General features: G+C 36.9%; 2 protein-coding genes across 3 annotated transcripts in view; one reads left to right on the forward strand and one right to left on the reverse strand.

The window, feature by feature from the left end:
• lrrc9 (leucine rich repeat containing 9) overlaps positions 1 to 17496 on the reverse strand; it is a 33582-nt gene extending 16086 nt beyond the window's left edge. The window contains exons 1-17 of one of the 2 annotated variants that reach the window (XM_052151094.1): positions 17417 to 17496; positions 14503 to 14562; positions 14127 to 14345; positions 13695 to 13835; positions 13550 to 13613; positions 12617 to 12687; positions 11176 to 11358; positions 10916 to 11071; positions 10184 to 10341; positions 9398 to 9529; positions 8896 to 9075; positions 3724 to 3841; positions 3477 to 3612; positions 2597 to 2746; positions 2304 to 2428; positions 664 to 870; positions 256 to 375 (exon numbers count right to left, since the gene is read on the reverse strand). In XM_052151094.1, coding sequence (XP_052007054.1) covers positions 256 to 375; positions 664 to 870; positions 2304 to 2428; positions 2597 to 2746; positions 3477 to 3612; positions 3724 to 3841; positions 8896 to 9075; positions 9398 to 9529; positions 10184 to 10341; positions 10916 to 11071; positions 11176 to 11358; positions 12617 to 12687; positions 13550 to 13613; positions 13695 to 13835; positions 14127 to 14345; positions 14503 to 14559 — 2217 coding nt within the window. In that variant the 5' untranslated portion in view covers positions 14560 to 14562; positions 17417 to 17496. Of the gene's footprint in view, positions 1 to 255; positions 376 to 663; positions 871 to 2303; positions 2429 to 2596; positions 2747 to 3476; positions 3613 to 3723; positions 3842 to 8895; positions 9076 to 9397; positions 9530 to 10183; positions 10342 to 10915; positions 11072 to 11175; positions 11359 to 12616; positions 12688 to 13549; positions 13614 to 13694; positions 13836 to 14126; positions 14346 to 14502; positions 14566 to 17416 lie in introns of both variants that reach the window. The other variant, XM_052151091.1, reaches the window with a different exon arrangement.
• A 188-nt stretch (positions 17497 to 17684) lies between these two features.
• rtn1a (reticulon 1a) overlaps positions 17685 to 19658 on the forward strand; it is a 38072-nt gene continuing 36098 nt past the window's right edge. Inside the window, exon 1 of the mRNA XM_052151059.1 lies at positions 17685 to 18347. Coding sequence (XP_052007019.1) covers positions 18134 to 18347 — 214 coding nt within the window. The 5' untranslated portion in view covers positions 17685 to 18133. The remainder of the gene's footprint in view (positions 18348 to 19658) is intronic.

Raw genomic sequence — 19658 nt, forward strand, 5'->3', positions numbered from 1 at the left:
TTCATCTAAATCAGCATAGTGCACTGATATGTGCTTTATAAAGTTGGTTGTCAAATTGGACACAGGTGTGTTTTCACTGCAAACCAAGATGCACATAAAGTCTTCTCTTCTAATTTGCCAATTTGCTTAACAAACAAGACAATGTTTAAAGATTCGGTAATGATTAAAGTCAACATGAAACAGCATTCACAACCTATTATGAAATGTTTAATGAAATATTTCCATGTTTACGAATGAATAGGATAATCTCATCACCATGTGTGAAATATCCTCGAGATGAGTCAACTCATTAAAGCTGAGGGTGAGATTACGTAGAGCCGTGAGTCGAGAAATCTCACACAGTTTATTCAGACTGTTGCCATGTAGATTCAGCACCTTTATGACAGGAAATCAGAGTCATAAATAGATACACCGAATGAGGATGGATTAACACTATTGATGAACTGATAGTTGTGACAGTACTCTTAAAATGTATACACCAATTTGATCAAATAAAGCAGTAGTTGGGTTTGGGCCAGAGCAATCATTATTAATATCTTCAGAGCAGCAGCAAAGATACAATATAAGGTAGACCAAGAGACCAAATAAATGGACTCTATTCCAAAGATACACTGATATAGTTGTGGGTTAGTTATTGTGAGTTTAATGAAATGTAGCCCTCACTGTGATCTGACTGAGGACATTTGCTCTGGCCACTGCCAGTATGGATTTCTCATCCAGGCTTAGCAACTTAGGGTGGGGCTTCAGGATGGGCTCCATGTTTAATGCCTCCTCATCCAGGTCCAGATCAGCACGGGACACAGATGGGGCATCAGCAGGGGTATGAGTAATGGAGGGGGAGTCTGGAGAGGAGATAGGCAGGGATGTTTCCTAGAGCAAGAGAGAGAGAGAGAGAGAGAGATGGGCCCTTTAATAAAAACTAGGCCTTGAGAGAAGGTGGTTTGATTACTGATGAACACATTCTGATATGAGATTGACAGGATGGTGACATTGAGCAAAATTGAACAAAGTGAAATCAGATTCCACTTCAGAAATACAAATAGTAATTCCTATAGAACAGTATCCTCTTAATACCAACAGTGTAACCCAGTAATTTAAGTCAACGTGTTAGTTGTACTGTATATAGGCCTAGTTGATATATTGAATAGCTATCACAATATATTTGCGATGCTGTTAAAGTTGCACTCAGTAATTTGTTTTAAGTATGTCAAAATTGCTTGCAATGGCTTACCCTGACACCTAGTGGCCTGGATGCGGTATCATACAAAAGCAGTAGTTTTCAGTTACCAATGCCATTGTAGAAATTCATAATGCACAGTAAACAGGGCAGTTACTGAGATTAAGCAAGTATTCAGTATTCAGCTGGTCATGTGATGTTAACATGGCTGCCCCCATGAGGTGTCCCTGCTGCATGTAGAATAAAATATCTTTTATATGGTAACTGATATGACTGAACTCTTCATCTCACATGAGCGGTCATGATTTTATACATATGTTTCAAAATTACTATTCGTTTATTAAGAAGTAAAATTTATAACATGAGGAAAAAAATTACTGAGTAAACCTTTAATGGCAATATACAGTTGTGCTACATTGTGAATATTGGGATGACTTTAAAGCATTGTTTTTGGCCATTAAGTTTACTAAAGTCTGTGTCATGGAAATAATTTAATAATCTGTTCTTGCAAATATGAGAGTGTTACTATGTGAAAATTTTCTGATTTAAATCTCATTTGCAAAAATAACATTAAGAGTTTCAATGTTTAATTTCGGTCTATGAATCAGTTATAATTTCTATGAATCATTAATTTAATATCAATCAGTTTAGTGTCTTCATCATAGAAATAGGAAAACATGTTTATATGAGTCTCCAAATGGAATTTTATATGTATTGAAATGGTTTAGTCAAGAACACCACAAAAATAATGTAGGTAAATAATGCTGTTCATTAATGTATTGTAATAGTGTTACAAATAGATGAAGATCAATAAATATTGTGTTAATTTAAAATGTAACTTAAAAAATTTATTTTTAGAAAGTTTTATTATTATCTTTTTTTCCACCATCCCTGATGTTGTACAGCACAGTGGTCAATTACTGTTGTATTAATTGTACTATATGAATAAACTTGACATTCACAAAGTTTTATTTATTTACCATATTTTACTTTTGAAACCTACTTGGTTACAGTAGTTGTTTGGTCGAAATGATGATTGCTGTGATTGAAAAACAAATCTCCTATTTCAAAATATCAAAACTCTACAGTACATCACTCAGTCCTATGTGCATATACAGTATATTACCTGAGTGATGTATTCAAAGTCCACAAGGTATTCTGGAAGCACCAGTTCATGGTCAAACACATACCACAGACTCTGCCTCTGTCTACAGTCACAGGAGCCCGGGGGGCTTGAGCAAGACAGCACGTCTGTGAAACAAACACAGACACACACAGACACATGCATGCATGCACGCACACACACGCAAACGCACGCACACACACACACACACACACACACACACACATACACATTGCTAAATTGGTCACTGCTGCCCCGAAGACATTGTTCTCTGATGTGTACACAATTAAACTTACCAGGATCTGTTTGTGTTGTGGGTGTGTGCTGTTTTGAGCTGATACAGTGGTAGAGAGAGTTTGCCTTGTGGTAATGATCACAGTCTATTGGAACACCCTCTTTCACTGAAGCACTGCGACCCAAGAACACTTTAGAGATGATCAACTGACCTACAATCACACACACACACAAAGCACAAAAGAAAACACATTCAGTGATCTGTGACATTATTGAGCTGTTTATGATATATGTATTGTTTGTTATCAAAACAATAAATTTGTATATTTTCAGTTTAATGGATCAACCGTTTTCATGACAAACCACTGTGCGGCACCTTGATGTTTCTAATAGCTGCAGACTCTAATTCCGGTCTCCATAATTGAGCATTCCAGAACCATTTTAAGTGTTGGAGTAAAAATTAGTTCAGGTTCTCAGGTAACATGATGTAGTTACATACATAAAGATATTAACATACAGTAACTCACCTCAGTTCCTAACTTTTTTTCATAAATTTTTACACATTTAATATGCTAAACATCACATTATTCACAAAGAACATATGACGAAGAAAGTGAAAACACTGGAAACCGGAAAATGAAAACAGGTGTCTGTTCTGAATCATGGAACACTTCAGCATTCAGGTAAAATATGGATAAGCATAGTGTGTAAATTCTGAGCCAGTAGTGGAGTAGTAATCTGTTTGTTAGAGCGGAAAAACTGGGCCACACACAGCAATATTGGCCTAACCAATGGGATTTTGGATAGGGCTACCTGTTTGATGCACAAAGGAAGACAAAGGAAGTGTTTTTGCAATTCTGGTTGGTGCCACTAGTGGTGCAGAAATTACACACTGCAGTTCCAAACGTATTCAATCTAAACAGATACTGAGTGGATCCAGACCGTGTCTGAAGGGAAGGGGTTCTGCATGGTTACTTCCTGATGTCGAGCAGCTCTTCTGCAGCATGAATGTCATCCGCAGTCTGTCACACAAACTCACACTGTTTGAAAGAGGGACGGCTCTCTCTCTGCCTAATGCCTGAACACAAGACACACACACACACATCCATGTTCGGTGATGAGAACATAACAAAAAGATTAAAAAAAATACTCATAGTAATTCTCTGCTGGGCTTTAAGGAGTTTGGTACCTTATATTCATCAGCCGTTTTAAAACCATTTTCTGGGATGTGTAGAATATCGTTATTCTTGCAGGAATGTTCAGGATCAGGCACATAGAATAGATACTCCATACTGCTTTTATAGTTCCTGTCACTCACACACACACACACACACGTTGGTGCAGCTATCATTATGAGGACTCTCCATAGACATAATAATTTTTATACTGTACAAACTATAGATTCTATCCCCTAAACCTACCCCCTAAACCTAACCCTCACAAAAACGTTCTGCATTCTTAAATTTTCATAAAAACTTCGTTCAGTATGTTTTTTTAAGCGATTTAAATTATGGGGACACTAGATATGTCCTCATAAACCACATTTATAGCATAATACCCTTGTAATTACCAGTTTAAACCAAAAAGGATTCCTCGTAAACCACCCAAACCCGCCCACACACACTGACATTACTAGGATAATTCCATGGTACTGAATAATTACTATATTCATATTTCAAGATATTGTCATGGTACTCCAAGGTTTTACTATGGCACATGTCAAAAACATGGCATTATCACGGGCCATATCTAAAAAAAACATAATACCATGGTGCTTTTTGTTATAAATATACCAGAATAGGCTATTATTTGTGATAAAGGCAACAAGGAAATATGGATATGTATATAATAAAGGAAAAATCCTTAAATACTCTAAAAGTAAAGAAATAAGAAGTAAATAAGTAATATTCATTAGAAAATATATTGCATATTCTGTCTATACAGTGAATATAAAATTGTATATATCTACACATTTATACATTTGTATTCATCTCTCATGATCTTAAAATTATTATATCATTGTAATGATATAAATCATTATATCATTGTAAAAATTGGACATCCGTTCAAAGTCATCTTTACAAGGTACCAGGATGCTACAATAAGCAATTTTTACAAAGAACGCAAATCTTTGAAAGATACAATTTTTTATTTTCATTTTCTTTTTTTTTTGACACTTAGTAGAAAGTTATCCACAAAGAGATCCTTCTGAGCATTTTTGTCTTGTTTTCCAGTAAAAATGTATAAACATACTTAAAACAAGATAAATGTACTTGAGAGGCCAAATAACATAAGATATTTAGGGCCTAAGCACTGAAAGTGCTGTTCTTCTAAGAATTATTGTGTTTGTTAGTGTTCTTATTATTGTTCTACTTCTGCCATGAAAGTCTATGGCAGCCCATAGAACCATTCGCAGGAAAGTTATGAAATTGTTCACATTGATAGAGGACAATCTAAACTGATAACACAGCAAATATTGAGTTTCTAGCTCAAACCCTTTAACGCCACCAACAGGTCAAAGTTTCACTAATTTTTACACATACAAAAATACATTTTGAACCGTAAGTCATATAGAGACTATTTTTTTTGCCTGAATCCTCAGCTCAGGTCGAGTCGAAGGCATACCATGTTTTTGACTTCCGCTCGACTAGATTTTCCACCATTTTTAATTTTCAGAAAAACCTACTTTATCGAACTCCTCCTAGGCCGTTCATCCAATTCTCACTCAATTTTGCACAGATGCTCAACAGACAGTGCTTACAAAAATGTATTGAATTCAAGTTAATAGACCAATCCGTTTTCAAATGGCGCTTCAATGAATTTGATGAAAAAACCCCCAGCAAAATTGGACTTGAGGCTGTATGTCTGCAATGCTTTGAGGGATTTTGATGAAAGTAGGTATGTGTCATGGCCATAATACCCTGAGGTGACATGCAGCTTTTCTGCACAGTGCCCCCTACTGGTCAAAATAAAAATTAGATTTTTGCTTATAACTTCTGAAAGGTTTGTCCTAAAATCACCAAATTGGGCTCTAGATTCTGTGGGGCATACCGTGATGAATTATACCAATTTTGCCAAGGTCTGCCATTTTGGGTGTCGGCCATTTTGAATTTTGTTGTAAAATGCTGTATATTACAAACGCATTGGCATATCATTTTGAAACTTGGTATGTGTCATCAGCACAATGCCCTGAAAGTGCCCAACAGGTTTCTGGACAGCGCTAGTTTGTGGTCAAAAAATATAATAAAATATATAAAAATGCTAATAACTTTTGGTAATTTTAGCCTTTTTCTAACTCCTGCTGGACGGTTGGTCCAATTTTCACCAAATTTGGCTCAGATAATCTTTAGACCATGCCGACGAAAGGCTGTTCACAGATTTTTGAAAGATCAAATCGTTCTCAAATAACTCACAAAGCAATTTAAAGATGAGCACCCCAAATCAATTGTTAGCCTATATATTTAGGCTTTAGTGTATTCAGACCAAACTTGGTTTGTGTTATGACAACCATGACCTGAGGGTACTTGAGCAGTGGTTACACACCACCTACTGGTTACGAGATACCAAAAGAAATTGCTATTTTTATTTATACATTTTAAATGGCTTGTCCTAAAATTACGAAACTGGACTCTTTAGATTCTGTGGGGCATACCATGTTGAATGGTTCCAATGCCCTGAAAGTGCTCAACAAGTTTAAGGACAGTGCTAGCTTGTGGTCAAAAAATTAAATAAAATATATAAAAATTATACTAACTTATATATTTTTTTTCCCATTTTCTCCCCAATTTGGAATGCCCAATTCCCACTACTTAGTAGGTCCTTGTGGTGGCGCAGTTATTCACCTCAATCCGGGTGGTGGAAGACAAGTCTCAGTTGCCTCCGCTTCCGAGACAGTCAATCCACACATCTTATCACGTGGCTTGCTGTGCATGACACCGCTGAGACTCTGCACATGGAGGCACATGTAATTCTCCACGATCCACACACAACTTACCACGTGCCCAATTGAGAGTGAGAGCCAATAATCGCAACCACGAGGAGGTTACCCCATGTGAATCTACCCTCCCTAGCAACTGGGCCAATTTGGTTGCTTAGAAGACTTGACTGGAGTCACTCAACACACCCTGGATTCGAACTTGCGACTCTATCATGCGGCAACAAGGAAAGTATGTAATCAATCAGTTTCTAAAAATGTGAATAACTTTTGATAATTGTATTCTATTGACATTAATAGACTCCTTGGCTGATGCCAAGAACTATGTATATTACATTACAAGTGATTCTATTTATGACTTTTTAAGCAGTTTGCCAAAAATCTTCACAAAAATGCTATTTTCACAATTGCTTTCCATTCATGTGCTTGGTCCCGATAATTGCTGCTGGCAGCTATATTTATTATTATTATTCTTTCAAGATTTTCGGTACTTTTGTGGTACTTAACATGCGTCAAAAAAGTAGTTGGCCATTAGGGCTGGGCAAAGATGCAGGGCATGCCGGGGGCTCTGTAGTGCCCGCTTGAAAATGGGCATGCAAGGGTGCTCTGTAGCAGCCCCATTTTCACCTACAGTCACCACAATATATAGTTTTCATCAAGCCGAACAACTTTCATACTCACAGTTATTAGCTCCACCCAATAGCAAGTTGGCCATTTTGGATTTTCTGAAAATCGCAAGCGCTGAAATTCTAAATACTCCTTCTAGGGGATTCATGTGACTGGCACCAAATTTGTGCAACATTATGCCCAAGACATTGTATATGCTAAATTTATGTGATCCAAAAATAATAAGCGTGAATTCTAATAATAAGCGTGAATCAAAAATAAGCACAGATAAATAAATAAGCACAAAAATAAATAAAAAGCGCAGATCAAAATAATTAGCGCAGATTAAAAAATAACAAGCATGAATCAAAAATAAATAAATATTTTAAATATGCTGCAAAAAACAACAACAGAAAAATTAAAGTCATCAGAATTGCAAAGAAAATCACGTTTTCCTTTGTTATATTACTGTTTTTTTTGTGCTCTCTGACAATATGGCTCATATTTTCATTTTTTGTAGGCTTAAGCTGTATTTTTCTTTGCTTTTGTTTCCAAGTTCTGTGCTTGGTTTTCCAAAACTTGTCAGTAGAGTTTCATGTAAATCAGGGGGCATTTTGCATCCGTATTGGTCCACAAGTTAGATAGCTCCTCCTCTTGCCAATAAATGGAAGAGTGGAGGTGACGTCACTTCAATGCAACTCTGACGGCTGCTGCTCGATATTATATTATTTGTGGTTGATAGATGCAGAAGTAAATACGTTTTTTACTGCAAGCTTTAGGAAATGATGTGTTGTCCGAGTCATAAGACTGTCACCACATTTAGACAATATTATGCCAAGTCATGCTAAATTGCGAACAGATTTTGATATATTGAACTGTGGTGCCATGGCGAGGCATTAAATTAATGGTGAAAAATGGAAAACCAGAAGTGTCTTCTGTGTGGAATGTGTGATTTAGATAAAAATTGAGATGTATGTTTAGTCTTGGGAGCTAATCACATGGATTTGACTATTTTGGGTCACGGTCATAGTGCCATCACCTGGCAGCAGGAAGTGTGGCTCTTACAACAGACTTTAAAATAGTCCTCTTATTTTTACCCAAATTGCTTCAAAATTGTTTAGAATAACATCAAATGTCAAATGCATGTGTCCACCTTGCATTGTTTTCCAAAAGTCACCGTATGGAAATGGACCAGTTGTGATTGGGCCCTGTCATCACTGCTTGCAGCTATATTTTGTCTTGTTTTCTGAGAAATCGTATAAAATTTAGAAATGCTTATGCTTATAACAACAAAAAATTTAAATGGGGAAGAAAACTAAAATTTTATCCAAAGGGAAATTAAGTTTATTTTTCTAACCCCGTTGGAAATCATTTTTCTTGTTTTAAGAATAAACCCCACAAAATTTGGTAAAATTTCTTTCAAAACAAGACTACTTTAAGACCACTATGCGCAGTGCTATGTGATACATCACATGCGCAAAGTCAATGGACTTGGCCATGAAGTTTTAATATTTGCGTGCAAATATGCACAAAATCTAGCCTAGTCTAGACATTAGTGGGATTAAATGATAAAGAATGTAAGTATAAACATATTGATCTGCAGACACACCAATCATGGCTAGTATTAAAAGTGATTGATAACTCTTTGATATCATCTGCTGCTCATTTATTTCAGGTTTACTTGACCCAAAATGGGTGTCTCAGACACCCTTTTACTTTCCAAGTGGGCAGTTCTTGACCAGAATAAGCTCCAAAGTGGATCAGACTTTATATTAATAGTCAAAAGTCAGGCTTTGCAAGACTTTGGTCTGTCTGACTCACTGTGAAAAGGGTGAAAACTCGTTTCTGAAGAGCAGAGAGTGCACTTTGTCCTGGAAGCACAGCCGCAGGGCTCGGTTATGGATACGGATGATTTGATTGATTTTAATGCCAGTGATGTTGTGAGGTTTATAATCCCATGCACAGAAACGAGACAGCAAGAGATCATAACAGGAGGTAAACCTAAGATAGGCAAGAAAGAACATAATTAATTCTGCATGCTGTGTATTTGTAAAACACATTCTGGTTGTTTTCCCATGTTTAAAAGACCAGCAGTGCTGGTCACCACCATATGTTGTATTTTAGATGCTGGTCCCCAGTAAAGGATGCTAGTGTCCTGGTTTCCCCATCATACTTGATCAACCAGATTTTTGCCAGGTAAACAGCATGGCTATGCTGATTCGCCAGCTAGACCTGCACTAACCAGCATAAACCAGCCTGGACCTGCATGTTAATTTATGCTGGTCTTAGATGTTCTATTCAACAGAGTGTGAATGTGTGGTACCAAGGTTCGCTGGTGTTTCCCTCCTCAAAGCGAATGTTCCCAACAGTTTCCAGCTCCAACAGCAGGAAGTCCACCATCATCTTCTTCCTGTCTGAGGCCAAAGCCACATCACACTGGTGACATGCCTCTATCCTGAGACACAAAGACAACCACATGCATAACCTGACAATAATCATCACAAATAATACACACAGGTATACCTACACTCACTGAGCACTATATTAGGAACACTATGGTTCTAATAATGTGCCTGAAGTGGTATCCTGCTGTTGTAGACCATTCCCCTCAAGGTTCGACGTGTTGTGCATTCTGAGATGCTATTCTGCTCACTACAGTTTGAACAGAGTGGTTACCTGAGTTACCGTAGCCTTTCTTTCAGCTCGAACCAGTCTGGCCATTCTCCATTGACGTCTATCAGCAACAAGGCATTTCGTCTACAGAACTGACGCTTACTGAATGTTTTTTGTTTTGGCACCATTCTGAGTAAACTCTAGAGACTGTTGTGAGTGAAAATCCCAGGAGATCAGCAGTTTCAGAAATACTCAAACCAGCCCATCTGGCACCAACAATCATGTCATGGTCGAAAACACTGAGATCACATTTTTTCCCCCATTTTGATGGTTGATGTGAAAATTAACTGAATCTACTGACCTGTATCTGCAAGATTTTATGCATCACACTGCTGCCATATGATTGGCTAATTAGATAATTGCATGAATAAGCAGGTGTACAGGTGTTTCCAATAAAGTGCTCAGTGTGTTTATAAATAGACACAAACACACTCACTCTTCCAAATGCCATTTCCAGAATTTCAGTCGGTCTCTGATGGCATCCAGTTTGTTCTGCATTTTCTGCTCACGGTCATTGCAAAGGTCAAAGGTAAAGTCTTCTGGATCTTCCGACTTCTTACGAACACACTGTACATTGGACAGCTCACACTCCAACTGCTCAGATAAAGTATGTGTAGGTGTATAGTCCTAAGCTATAGTCTGAGAACAAATTGTCCCCAGAAGTGAGCCAAATCTGACAAAAGCTCCTTTTGGGGACATTTAGAGTTGTTCTCATTTATAATAAAAAAAAATATCCATTAATAAATAAAATAATGTTTTAAATTGTTTTAATGCAACAAAACAAACAATAAAAATTATAATAAATAAATAAATTAGTTGGCAGGGTTAAACGGCAGTTTTTATAATTAGCATTATAAAAAAAACTGTAGAAATCCAAAGTATGTCGTAATTTAGATAGCAAAGTAATGTGTGTGTTAGAATGCATAAAGGGTCCAAAATTAACTCTTGTCACATCATTTGTCAATTATTAATAAGGATAATACACTGGCTCTCACTGATGTACATTTAGTGATGTGCATAATTCAAATCTTTTTTCTATTTATATATATATATACAGTATATTTATATATAAAAGGATTATTTATGGACAGTACATTTTCTTAATTCAGCCTCCATTAGCAGATGAGGTTAAAAGTTTATTTTGCAGCCTTTATGTATATATACTCACATTTCTGAGTGAGTATGCCAGTACTCGTATTCTATCCTCTGATAGTTGTATCTGGTCTCTCCTCTCATGCCTGAGTTTGGCTTTGAGTTCATCAAACTGTCTTTGAGCACAACGTACCCGCATGGTGTAATACATCATCTTCTTCATCACTGTAGACTGATACACAATCACATATTCCCATCATTCTCTTCATTTTCAATAACTAAAACAAATAAGATTTGCAGATGCATATCAGGTTCATAAAACACACACTCTCTCACCTCAGCTACATCTTTGAGCTGCTTGTTGGAAACATCGTACGAGTCCAGGCGCTGCAGATGTGGCATGTGATACAGGATGTGTGTGTAGTAATTATAGAACAGACACAGTGGGTTTGGACTGGACTGAGGGTCCTTCAGACTCAGGTGCCTCAGTCGGGGAAGTCGGATAAGATGGGTCAGCTCCTACAAGAACATAAGGCTTGTTTGAATCTTGGATTCATATTTTCTGGCAGGGATCGGGACAAGAACATGAATAGTAGAGAGAGTGGACAGGAAATTTATATTTAGTGGTTCTTGCTAAGGCATTAGTATACTATTGCTCATGCTTAGGGTTAGGGATTTGAACAAACTCCTCAGCCATCATCTAGCAACCACCCAGAACACCCATCGCAGCATAGCAATGCACTAAGAAACACTAAGGACACCTTAGCAACCACATACAAATGCCCTGTCAACGACCCACAACAACAAAGAATGAAGCCAGTGACTTTTGCACAGAGAGACACCACGTATATTTTTTCAGAAAATACAAAAATCATGTTTGTTATTGCTATTTTGATATCCTTTGTTATTCATGAAATATCAAGATAAAGTACTATATCTGTCCACGTGAATGAAGCATTGCTTTTATCACTTTTATGTTCAACATTAAAAGGAAGTCCATTTAGTTTCCCATTAGAGAAAAGAACCTCCACAATATGAAGCTCACGACAATTCACACGAACAATGAGCCCATAGACAAAAGAAAAGCTCCACACAAACAACTGTCTGATTGTGTCATGATTCTGTATCTGTGTGAAAGAGCAGCGAAGAACCAGCAGACACAAAGAGTGCAGAGCCGAGACAGAGGAGCTATCAATCACTCGACTCTCACAAAATAACAAAGACTCCCATTCAGAGACACATGCTGCAATCAGACCCCACACCACTTTCATGAAAATGAAAATCTCTGTCTTATTTTAAAAAAGTGCCACTGTAATTCCTCTCGTAAACAAATATGGCACATTATGGTAATGCTGTGAATTGTGAACTGAGCCGTTCCTGAAATTATCTCCTCCAAGGTAGTTTAGTAAGTACATGGTCTGTTTAGAACACACAGAAATAACAATAATCAGATCTATAGTGAGCAGGAGAGAGAGATGCAGTAATAGCCTGTAGATACAAGCTTGCGGTGAAAACAATGTGAAGGCCAGATAGACATTACTACTCCGTAATCTTGTCCAATGACAAAATGGGCACTATGCAAACGGCAATCAACATAAAGGGTTAGGGGTTTTGAAAAATGTCTAACTCTATGAGCAACTTGCCTTAGCAAATACCAATAATAACTTCATATGAAAATGCCTTGCTGAAATGTTTCATGCCTTTTTTTATAAAATTACATTACTATGTTATTATAAAGTAAATTAAAGTTAGTCAAATAATGGCATATTTCTCTTACCTTGAAGGAACTGATTTTATTCCCAGAGAGATTTAGATTTTGCAAATTGATATTGGGATCCAGACTATGACCTCAGAGATAAACATGTTAAAGTTTAGAATGTAAAGCAACACATTTATAATGTCTTTATGTAATTAATATTTAAAGGTGCACTCAGTTATATTTTCTTCAGAAATGCATTGTAATTATAACATAAGTATAAAACAATGACCACTTTCATGAAATGAAATCATATCAATAACTTCATAAAAGCTGTTTAAATTTACATGGAGAGGGTCCCCAAATGGGGGCTGCCGTGTTATGATAACATGACCAGTTGAATATTACCATTCTATCTAGCAAGTCAGTCCATTGGTAGCCATCTTTGGAATGCTTCCGGGAAGCTATTTCTCTTCATGAAAGTGCAGCTTCTATCTACTTGACTTTGGAAAGACCGAAATCTCCAAAGCGGTTGGTCAAGATTACAATCAAAGAACAAATTTCAAATCAGCAGTGAAATCTGACAACATTTGTATTATAAAAAATGTGCTTATTTACCACAGATTAGGGTGAAAACACAATTTATTAGCTAATACAGATACGCATTCTGTATCTAAAATAGCTTTTTTAACCTGTAAAGTGGGACTGGTATTACAATTTCTCCCATTCATTTTAAGAGAAGTGGCTCATCTCTGCTAAATAGTCTCTGATAATACTCACTTAATCCCAGTAACCACCCTGTTATTGGAGACTTTAAATTAATCATGGCTGACAGTAGATATTGAATTTCTACAGCAGAACTGGGAACTGGCAACTTCTGAGTTTAAATTATGCTGCATCCACGCTGCAAGGTGTTAGTGTAAGTTCAAGAAGACGTATATTAAAAATTACTGAGTGCACCTTTAATATTTAAAGATAAAATAAAGTAACAGTGGTGTTTTACAATGAACCTACCAATTGTTTCAATAACATTATCGGCAAGATTCAACTCCTTAAGGTTTGTAAGTGAACTCAGGCCCTGTAAAACAAAAGCACTGAGGTGTACACACAAATATTTGAAAATAAATTCACAGGATTTCCAGTCATAAACAAAGGCTACCTGTATGTCAGAGATCTGGTTTTTATTAAGCCACAAAACATTAAGTTCGCCCAACAGCTCTAGATTTGTGATCTGTTGGATGTTGTTGTCATACAGAAATAGCCTCTGTAGTTGCAAACAGTTCTGTAGGCCTGAAATCTCCTGCAACAGACAATATCAGACATGTCTGAATAAACTTGATGTATTTGTTCATGTCAGCTGCCACTGGATTAAAACGTGTTCATAGCAATCAGAATGAATGTCAAAGAATTGTGGACAAGACTGCAGAAAAAATACAAATGTACTCAATGATCACACGGTAGTCCTTGTTAAAATTAGGACATCATAAAAAGCAGTATTGTTATTAGAAGAGGTATTTCAATACGATGCGGCACATTTATAAGAATATCTAAATCTTATTAGTATTATGCTTATGTCAGTGCTGTAACTTACATTCAGCTTGCACTCCACTATCCATAATTCACTGATGAGTGGACAGCAGTCCAGGCCCTGAATTGAGCTAATGCTCTGGCCTACGATGGTGAGGCTCGACAGTCTGGGGAAGAGAGAAAGACCCACCATGCGTGGAAACCCAGAGAAAAACATCTCCACAACCTCTACACCACGTGCCTCCTGAGACACCTTCTCATAGGAGACTCCATTAGACACACACTGAGGAGATAATCAGAGGACAAATCTGAGACACCTCAGAAGTGGTGGACTGTCTGACCAGCGCATGTGGAGGTGCCTGGGTTAGAAAACCAGTCCACAAGATAATGTCGTAAGAAGCGTTAAGTATCACAGTAAAAAAAAACAATTATAATCTTACCAGCTCTTTTATAATTTCTTCATCTCCATTTAGTCTCTGCTTTTCACTCTGAGTCATGATCTCCTTAAAAACAGTATTGATAAAAAGACTTAATGGACATTCATATGAACCAATGTACACTATTCAAAATGTCACTAATTCTTACTATAAGTGAAACTACAAGCGTTGGGAAGGAACTAACAAGTAGCGACGTTACTATATTAAAGATGAGTGGTGCGAACAAGTATGTATCTTGTTCTGTGTTAAAATACTTTCTCCTGTTAATATGCAGAGACAACTATAAGTAAGCCATTCAGAGGTACATTTTCTGGAAAACTGTAAATACTGTTTCTATTGCGCTTTGAATATTGCTGTTTGTTTTGAAATACATGCTTAGACCTGCCCCAACAACATTACTTAACCATTGGTGTGAGTCGGGGTGGGACTATCTCTTTGTTTGACCAACGGTAGACGGGAGGCGTTTCAGAAATGTTTTCAGCAGCATGACAATAGTTCAGCTATTTTCAAAAGTAATCCAGTAATTTCCAGTAATGCTACTTTTTCCCACAAGTAGCTGTGTAGCGCGACAAAACGCTACAACAATTGCCGAGTGAGCCTTGGTCGAACTCAAATGTGCTCACCTAAATAAACAGTCATCTCTCTCATGTTGGGCAGTCCAAACCTTTTAAGAGAATCACTTTCTTCATTCATGTAAATTAATCAGTTAATAAATCCACTGATTCACTTTTATATAGCGTTGGGCACTCCAATTAAGTGAATCGGTTCTTTCGTCAGTTCAAATAAACAGTTCACTATTTCAGTCACTCTTTTTTACAGAAAGAAAAAAACTTTTCAACTCAAGTATAAAAAATAGCATTTTCTTATTTTTATTAGTTGTATTTAGTATCAATTTATTTCCCAATGTTCAATTATATTTAGAAATGTATAAATGTATTTGTATAATGTTGTCACCTTAATTGTTTAATGTCTCGCTTTAATGTTTTGTGCCAAATAAATATTATTCTGAATGCAAAATTAAATAACATAATCTAATACAGAAGTTAAATTATTAAAAAGTAAATTCAATACATTTAGATATTTGTAAAAGTAGTCAAATGAATTAGCTACTATATACAGTTGACGTCAGAGGTTTACATACACTTAGGCTGAAGTCATTAAAACAAATATTTTTAAAACACTCCACAGATTTAATATTAGAAAACTATAGTTTTGTCAAGTCGTTTAGGACATATACTTTGTGCATGATACAAGTCATTTTTCCAGCAATTGTTTACAGACAGATTGTTTCACTTTTAATTGACTATATCACAATTCCAGTAGCCAGAAGTTTACATACACTAAATTAACTGTGCCTTTAAGAATCTTGGAAAATTACAGAACAGTATGTCAAGCCTTTAGACAATTAGCAATTAGCTTCTGATAGGAGGTGAACTGAATTTGAAGTGTACCTGTGGATGTATTTTAATGCCTACCTTCAAACTCAGTGCCTCTTTGCTTGACATCATGTGAAAATCAAAAGAAATAAGCCAAGACCTCAGAAAAAAAAAATGTTGATCTCCACAAGTCTGGTTCAGCCTTGGGAGCAATTTCTAATGCCTGAAGGTACCACGTTCATCTGTACAAACAATAGTATGCAAGTATAAACATCATGGGACCACGTAGCATCATATCGCTCAGCAATGAGATGCATTCTGTCTCCAAGAGATGATCGTAGTTTAGTGCAAAAAATGCACATGGAGACAAAGATCTTTTTGGAGAAATGTTCTCTGGTCTAATGAAACAAAAATTTTACATTTTGGCCATAATGACCATTGTTATGTTTGGAGGAAAAAGGGTGAGGCTTGCAAGCCGAAGAGCACCATCCCAACCGTGAAGCATGGGAGTGACAGCATCATGTTGTGGGAGTGCTTTGCTGCAGGAGGGACTGGTGCACTTCACAAAATATATGGCATCATGATGAAGGACATTCATGTGGATATATTGAAGCAACATCTCAAGATATCAGCCATGAAGTTAAAGCTCTGTCACAAATGGGTCTTCCAAATGGACAATGACCACAATCATACCTCCAAAGTTGTGGCAAAATGGCTTAAGGACAACAAAGTCAAGGTATTGGAGTGGCCATCACAAAGCCCTGATCTCAGTCCAAATCCAAAAATTTGTGGGCAGAACTGAAAAATCATGTGCGATCAAGAAGGCCTACAAACCTGACTCAGTTACACCAGTTCTGTCTAGACTTATTAAGCTTGTGGAAGGCTACGCAATAATTTTTACCCAAATTAAACAATTTAAAGGCAATGCTACCAAATACTAACAAAGTGTATGTAAACTTCTGACCCACTGGAAAATGTGATGTAAGAAATAAAAGCTGAAATAAATAATTCTCTCTACTATTATTCTGACTTTTCACATTAGTAAAATTAATCAGTTATCCTAACTGACCAAAGACAGGGAATGTTTTCTACAATTAAATGTCAGAAATTGTGAAAAACTGAGTTTAAATGTATTGGCTATGGTGTATGTAAACTTTAGATTCAACTGTAGTAGTTAACATTATTAGGCTATAAAAGCTATCATAAATATGGAAACTTCACACATCTGTCAGTAGTATATGAAGTTCATACTAAATAATAATAAGAATAAAAATAACACCTACAAAAACAATGCTCAATTTTGTTCAAACTAAATATCCCACACAAAAATGCATATTTCTGCATATTCATTTTCTAAATGTGTATTATTATCATCAAAAACTCACCTCTTTGTATACATATGGCTATAGCCCAGCATGTGAACTGCCCAAGTCAAATTCCTTCACACACCATCAATTAGCACAACAAATCCAACAGATGAATAAACCCTTTGTTCCATACAGTTCAACAGATGAATGATGCCTGTTAAGTGTTTAACATACCTTCTACAATAAAACATATCAACCCTCCAGGATCGAGCTGCATTTGTAGTGATTATCCTTTTCAATTTGCTCACTGTAATGTTTACACCAGTCCGTTGCCAAGGAAGCGTGTGTCGTCGTTGCTAAGGAAGGCTTTTGGAATGTGACTTTTCCCTCCAGCAGATGGAGCTAAAACACCGTCACCAATTCATTCATATGGGCATTCAACACGGTGCAACCGGCTCCTATGTTTTACAACATCCGGAGCCGTAAACAACATCAAATGCTTAAAGTCGCATTATTACCCACACATTAATTTTTTTCTTAATGATATTTAAATCGGATGTTTCTTGTGGAATTTTCCTCGTATGAATGCGTTAGTGCTTGAGTTACTGAAAAAGTTTAAATGTCGCGTGTGTATTAAACTGATATAGTATGGACCACGCCCGTTGTGTGGCGGCGCGCGCACTCGGACCGTTCTCTAACAGGAATGTCGCTCTCTCTCCGTCCTAAATCCGTGCCAAACGCGAGCCGCACAGATACAGTGACGTCAGCTCCGAGACACTGAACCAAACACATCAAGCCCCACTGGATGCGCTGCCGCGAGACGGGAAGCATTGGTTAGGATCGGCCATATTAAGCGTCACATCTTTGAATTCCTCCTTCAATTTCAAAGAAGCAGTCTCGCCGCGGAGCAAACCTACTGCGCCGTGATCTCTGTGTGCAATTATTGTAATCATGTCCGCTAATTCGAGCGAGGGGCCGGGTTTGGATGAGAAATGGTTCGGAGAGGAGGAGGAGGAGAAGAACGGGATGTTTGGGAACAGAGGGCCCCGTTTCGACGGGATGCGGGACGATCTGGACGCGAAGAGCTGGGAGACGACGAACTCGCCCAAGCAACAATTCCATCCCTTTGAAGGAAGCGACGTTGCCATGGAAACTGCATCGACAGGTAAATTCGGACTTTTAACATTTCTTATAGTGTATTTTAGTGGCAAGGTCCGTCTGTAATCACCGCCGGGGATAAAAGATGATGATGATGAATTGGAGGTGAAGAGACAGCAGGCCATGGGTGTGACAGCGCCTGGATGTCTCTGCATACACAAACGCGCAGCGATCAAACAAACACGCAACACACACAATAAAACAAACAAATATATATATGTTTTTTACAATTAAGCAATTATAATAAAGTATCACTTCTTGGCCTACTAAATCTTTTAAAATATTAGAATGATGTTCATAAAACCATAATTATCGTAATCTTTTTCTCTGTCTGCATGTTTCACTTTCCCTTGTTTTTGTCTTCCTCATTGGCATGTCTCACTGTTCTAAGTCACAGAGTATGGCTCAATATTTAGGCATTGTTCACCTCTCTAATAAACTCCTCATGTAGGACAGTGGGACTATTGAAACTTCACCTCAGTATGACAGTTCAGACTTCTATCAAACCTAAATTAAAAGTATTTACATAAAAAAGGACAAACTCATATTCCAACCACTATTACAAATTTTAAAGGTCAATATAATATATATAATTCAATTTAGGCTAATTAATGTAACTAAATGTAATCTGGTCAGTTATGTCTCAGGTTTGTTGAGTTTGGCCTTTAGCCATTTTATAGATGTGCTGTATTTATATAAAGCCATATTTACATTCCAAGGGTGGCACATAAGCTGCATCTGAACAGGGATTTAGGTGTATTTACACAGACTGTTTAATGCTGCTCAGAGGTGGCATAACATTTACATAACAATTACATTTGCATAAACAATGTCATGATATTAATGTTTTAAATATAAAATCATTAATATAAAAATATGAAACAAATAAATATATGAAGTTATTTCTTGTTTTTCAGAGGTTTCCGTGTGTGTCTATATTCATGTGTATATACTCATATGTGACCACAGGGATGTTTGTTGGGGGTCAGGGCGGGGTTGGGGATTGGGAGGGGGAGGGGTGGTTGTGGGGTTTAAATGTTTATTCCATGTATATATGTTTTGCTCTTATTTATTTAATGTAGGAATCAATAAAAAAAGTTATTTTTGTATGAAACTTAAATAAGAATATATATAGAAATATATGCTCTATCATGACAACAAAGTTTATATCCAAGTTTTATCCAAAGCGAGGAAATATACAACATAAACGATTCATCCAAAGGAGACAGTAGTACGAAAACTGCTGCATTACAAAGTTTCAGTTGCATCAGAAAAATACTATCCGAAACATATTGCAACTAGAATAATATAAATACAG

The sequence above is a fragment of the Xyrauchen texanus genome, chromosome 20, assembly GCF_025860055.1.
Source record: "Xyrauchen texanus isolate HMW12.3.18 chromosome 20, RBS_HiC_50CHRs, whole genome shotgun sequence".
NCBI classification, from domain to species: domain Eukaryota; kingdom Metazoa; phylum Chordata; class Actinopteri; order Cypriniformes; family Catostomidae; genus Xyrauchen; species Xyrauchen texanus.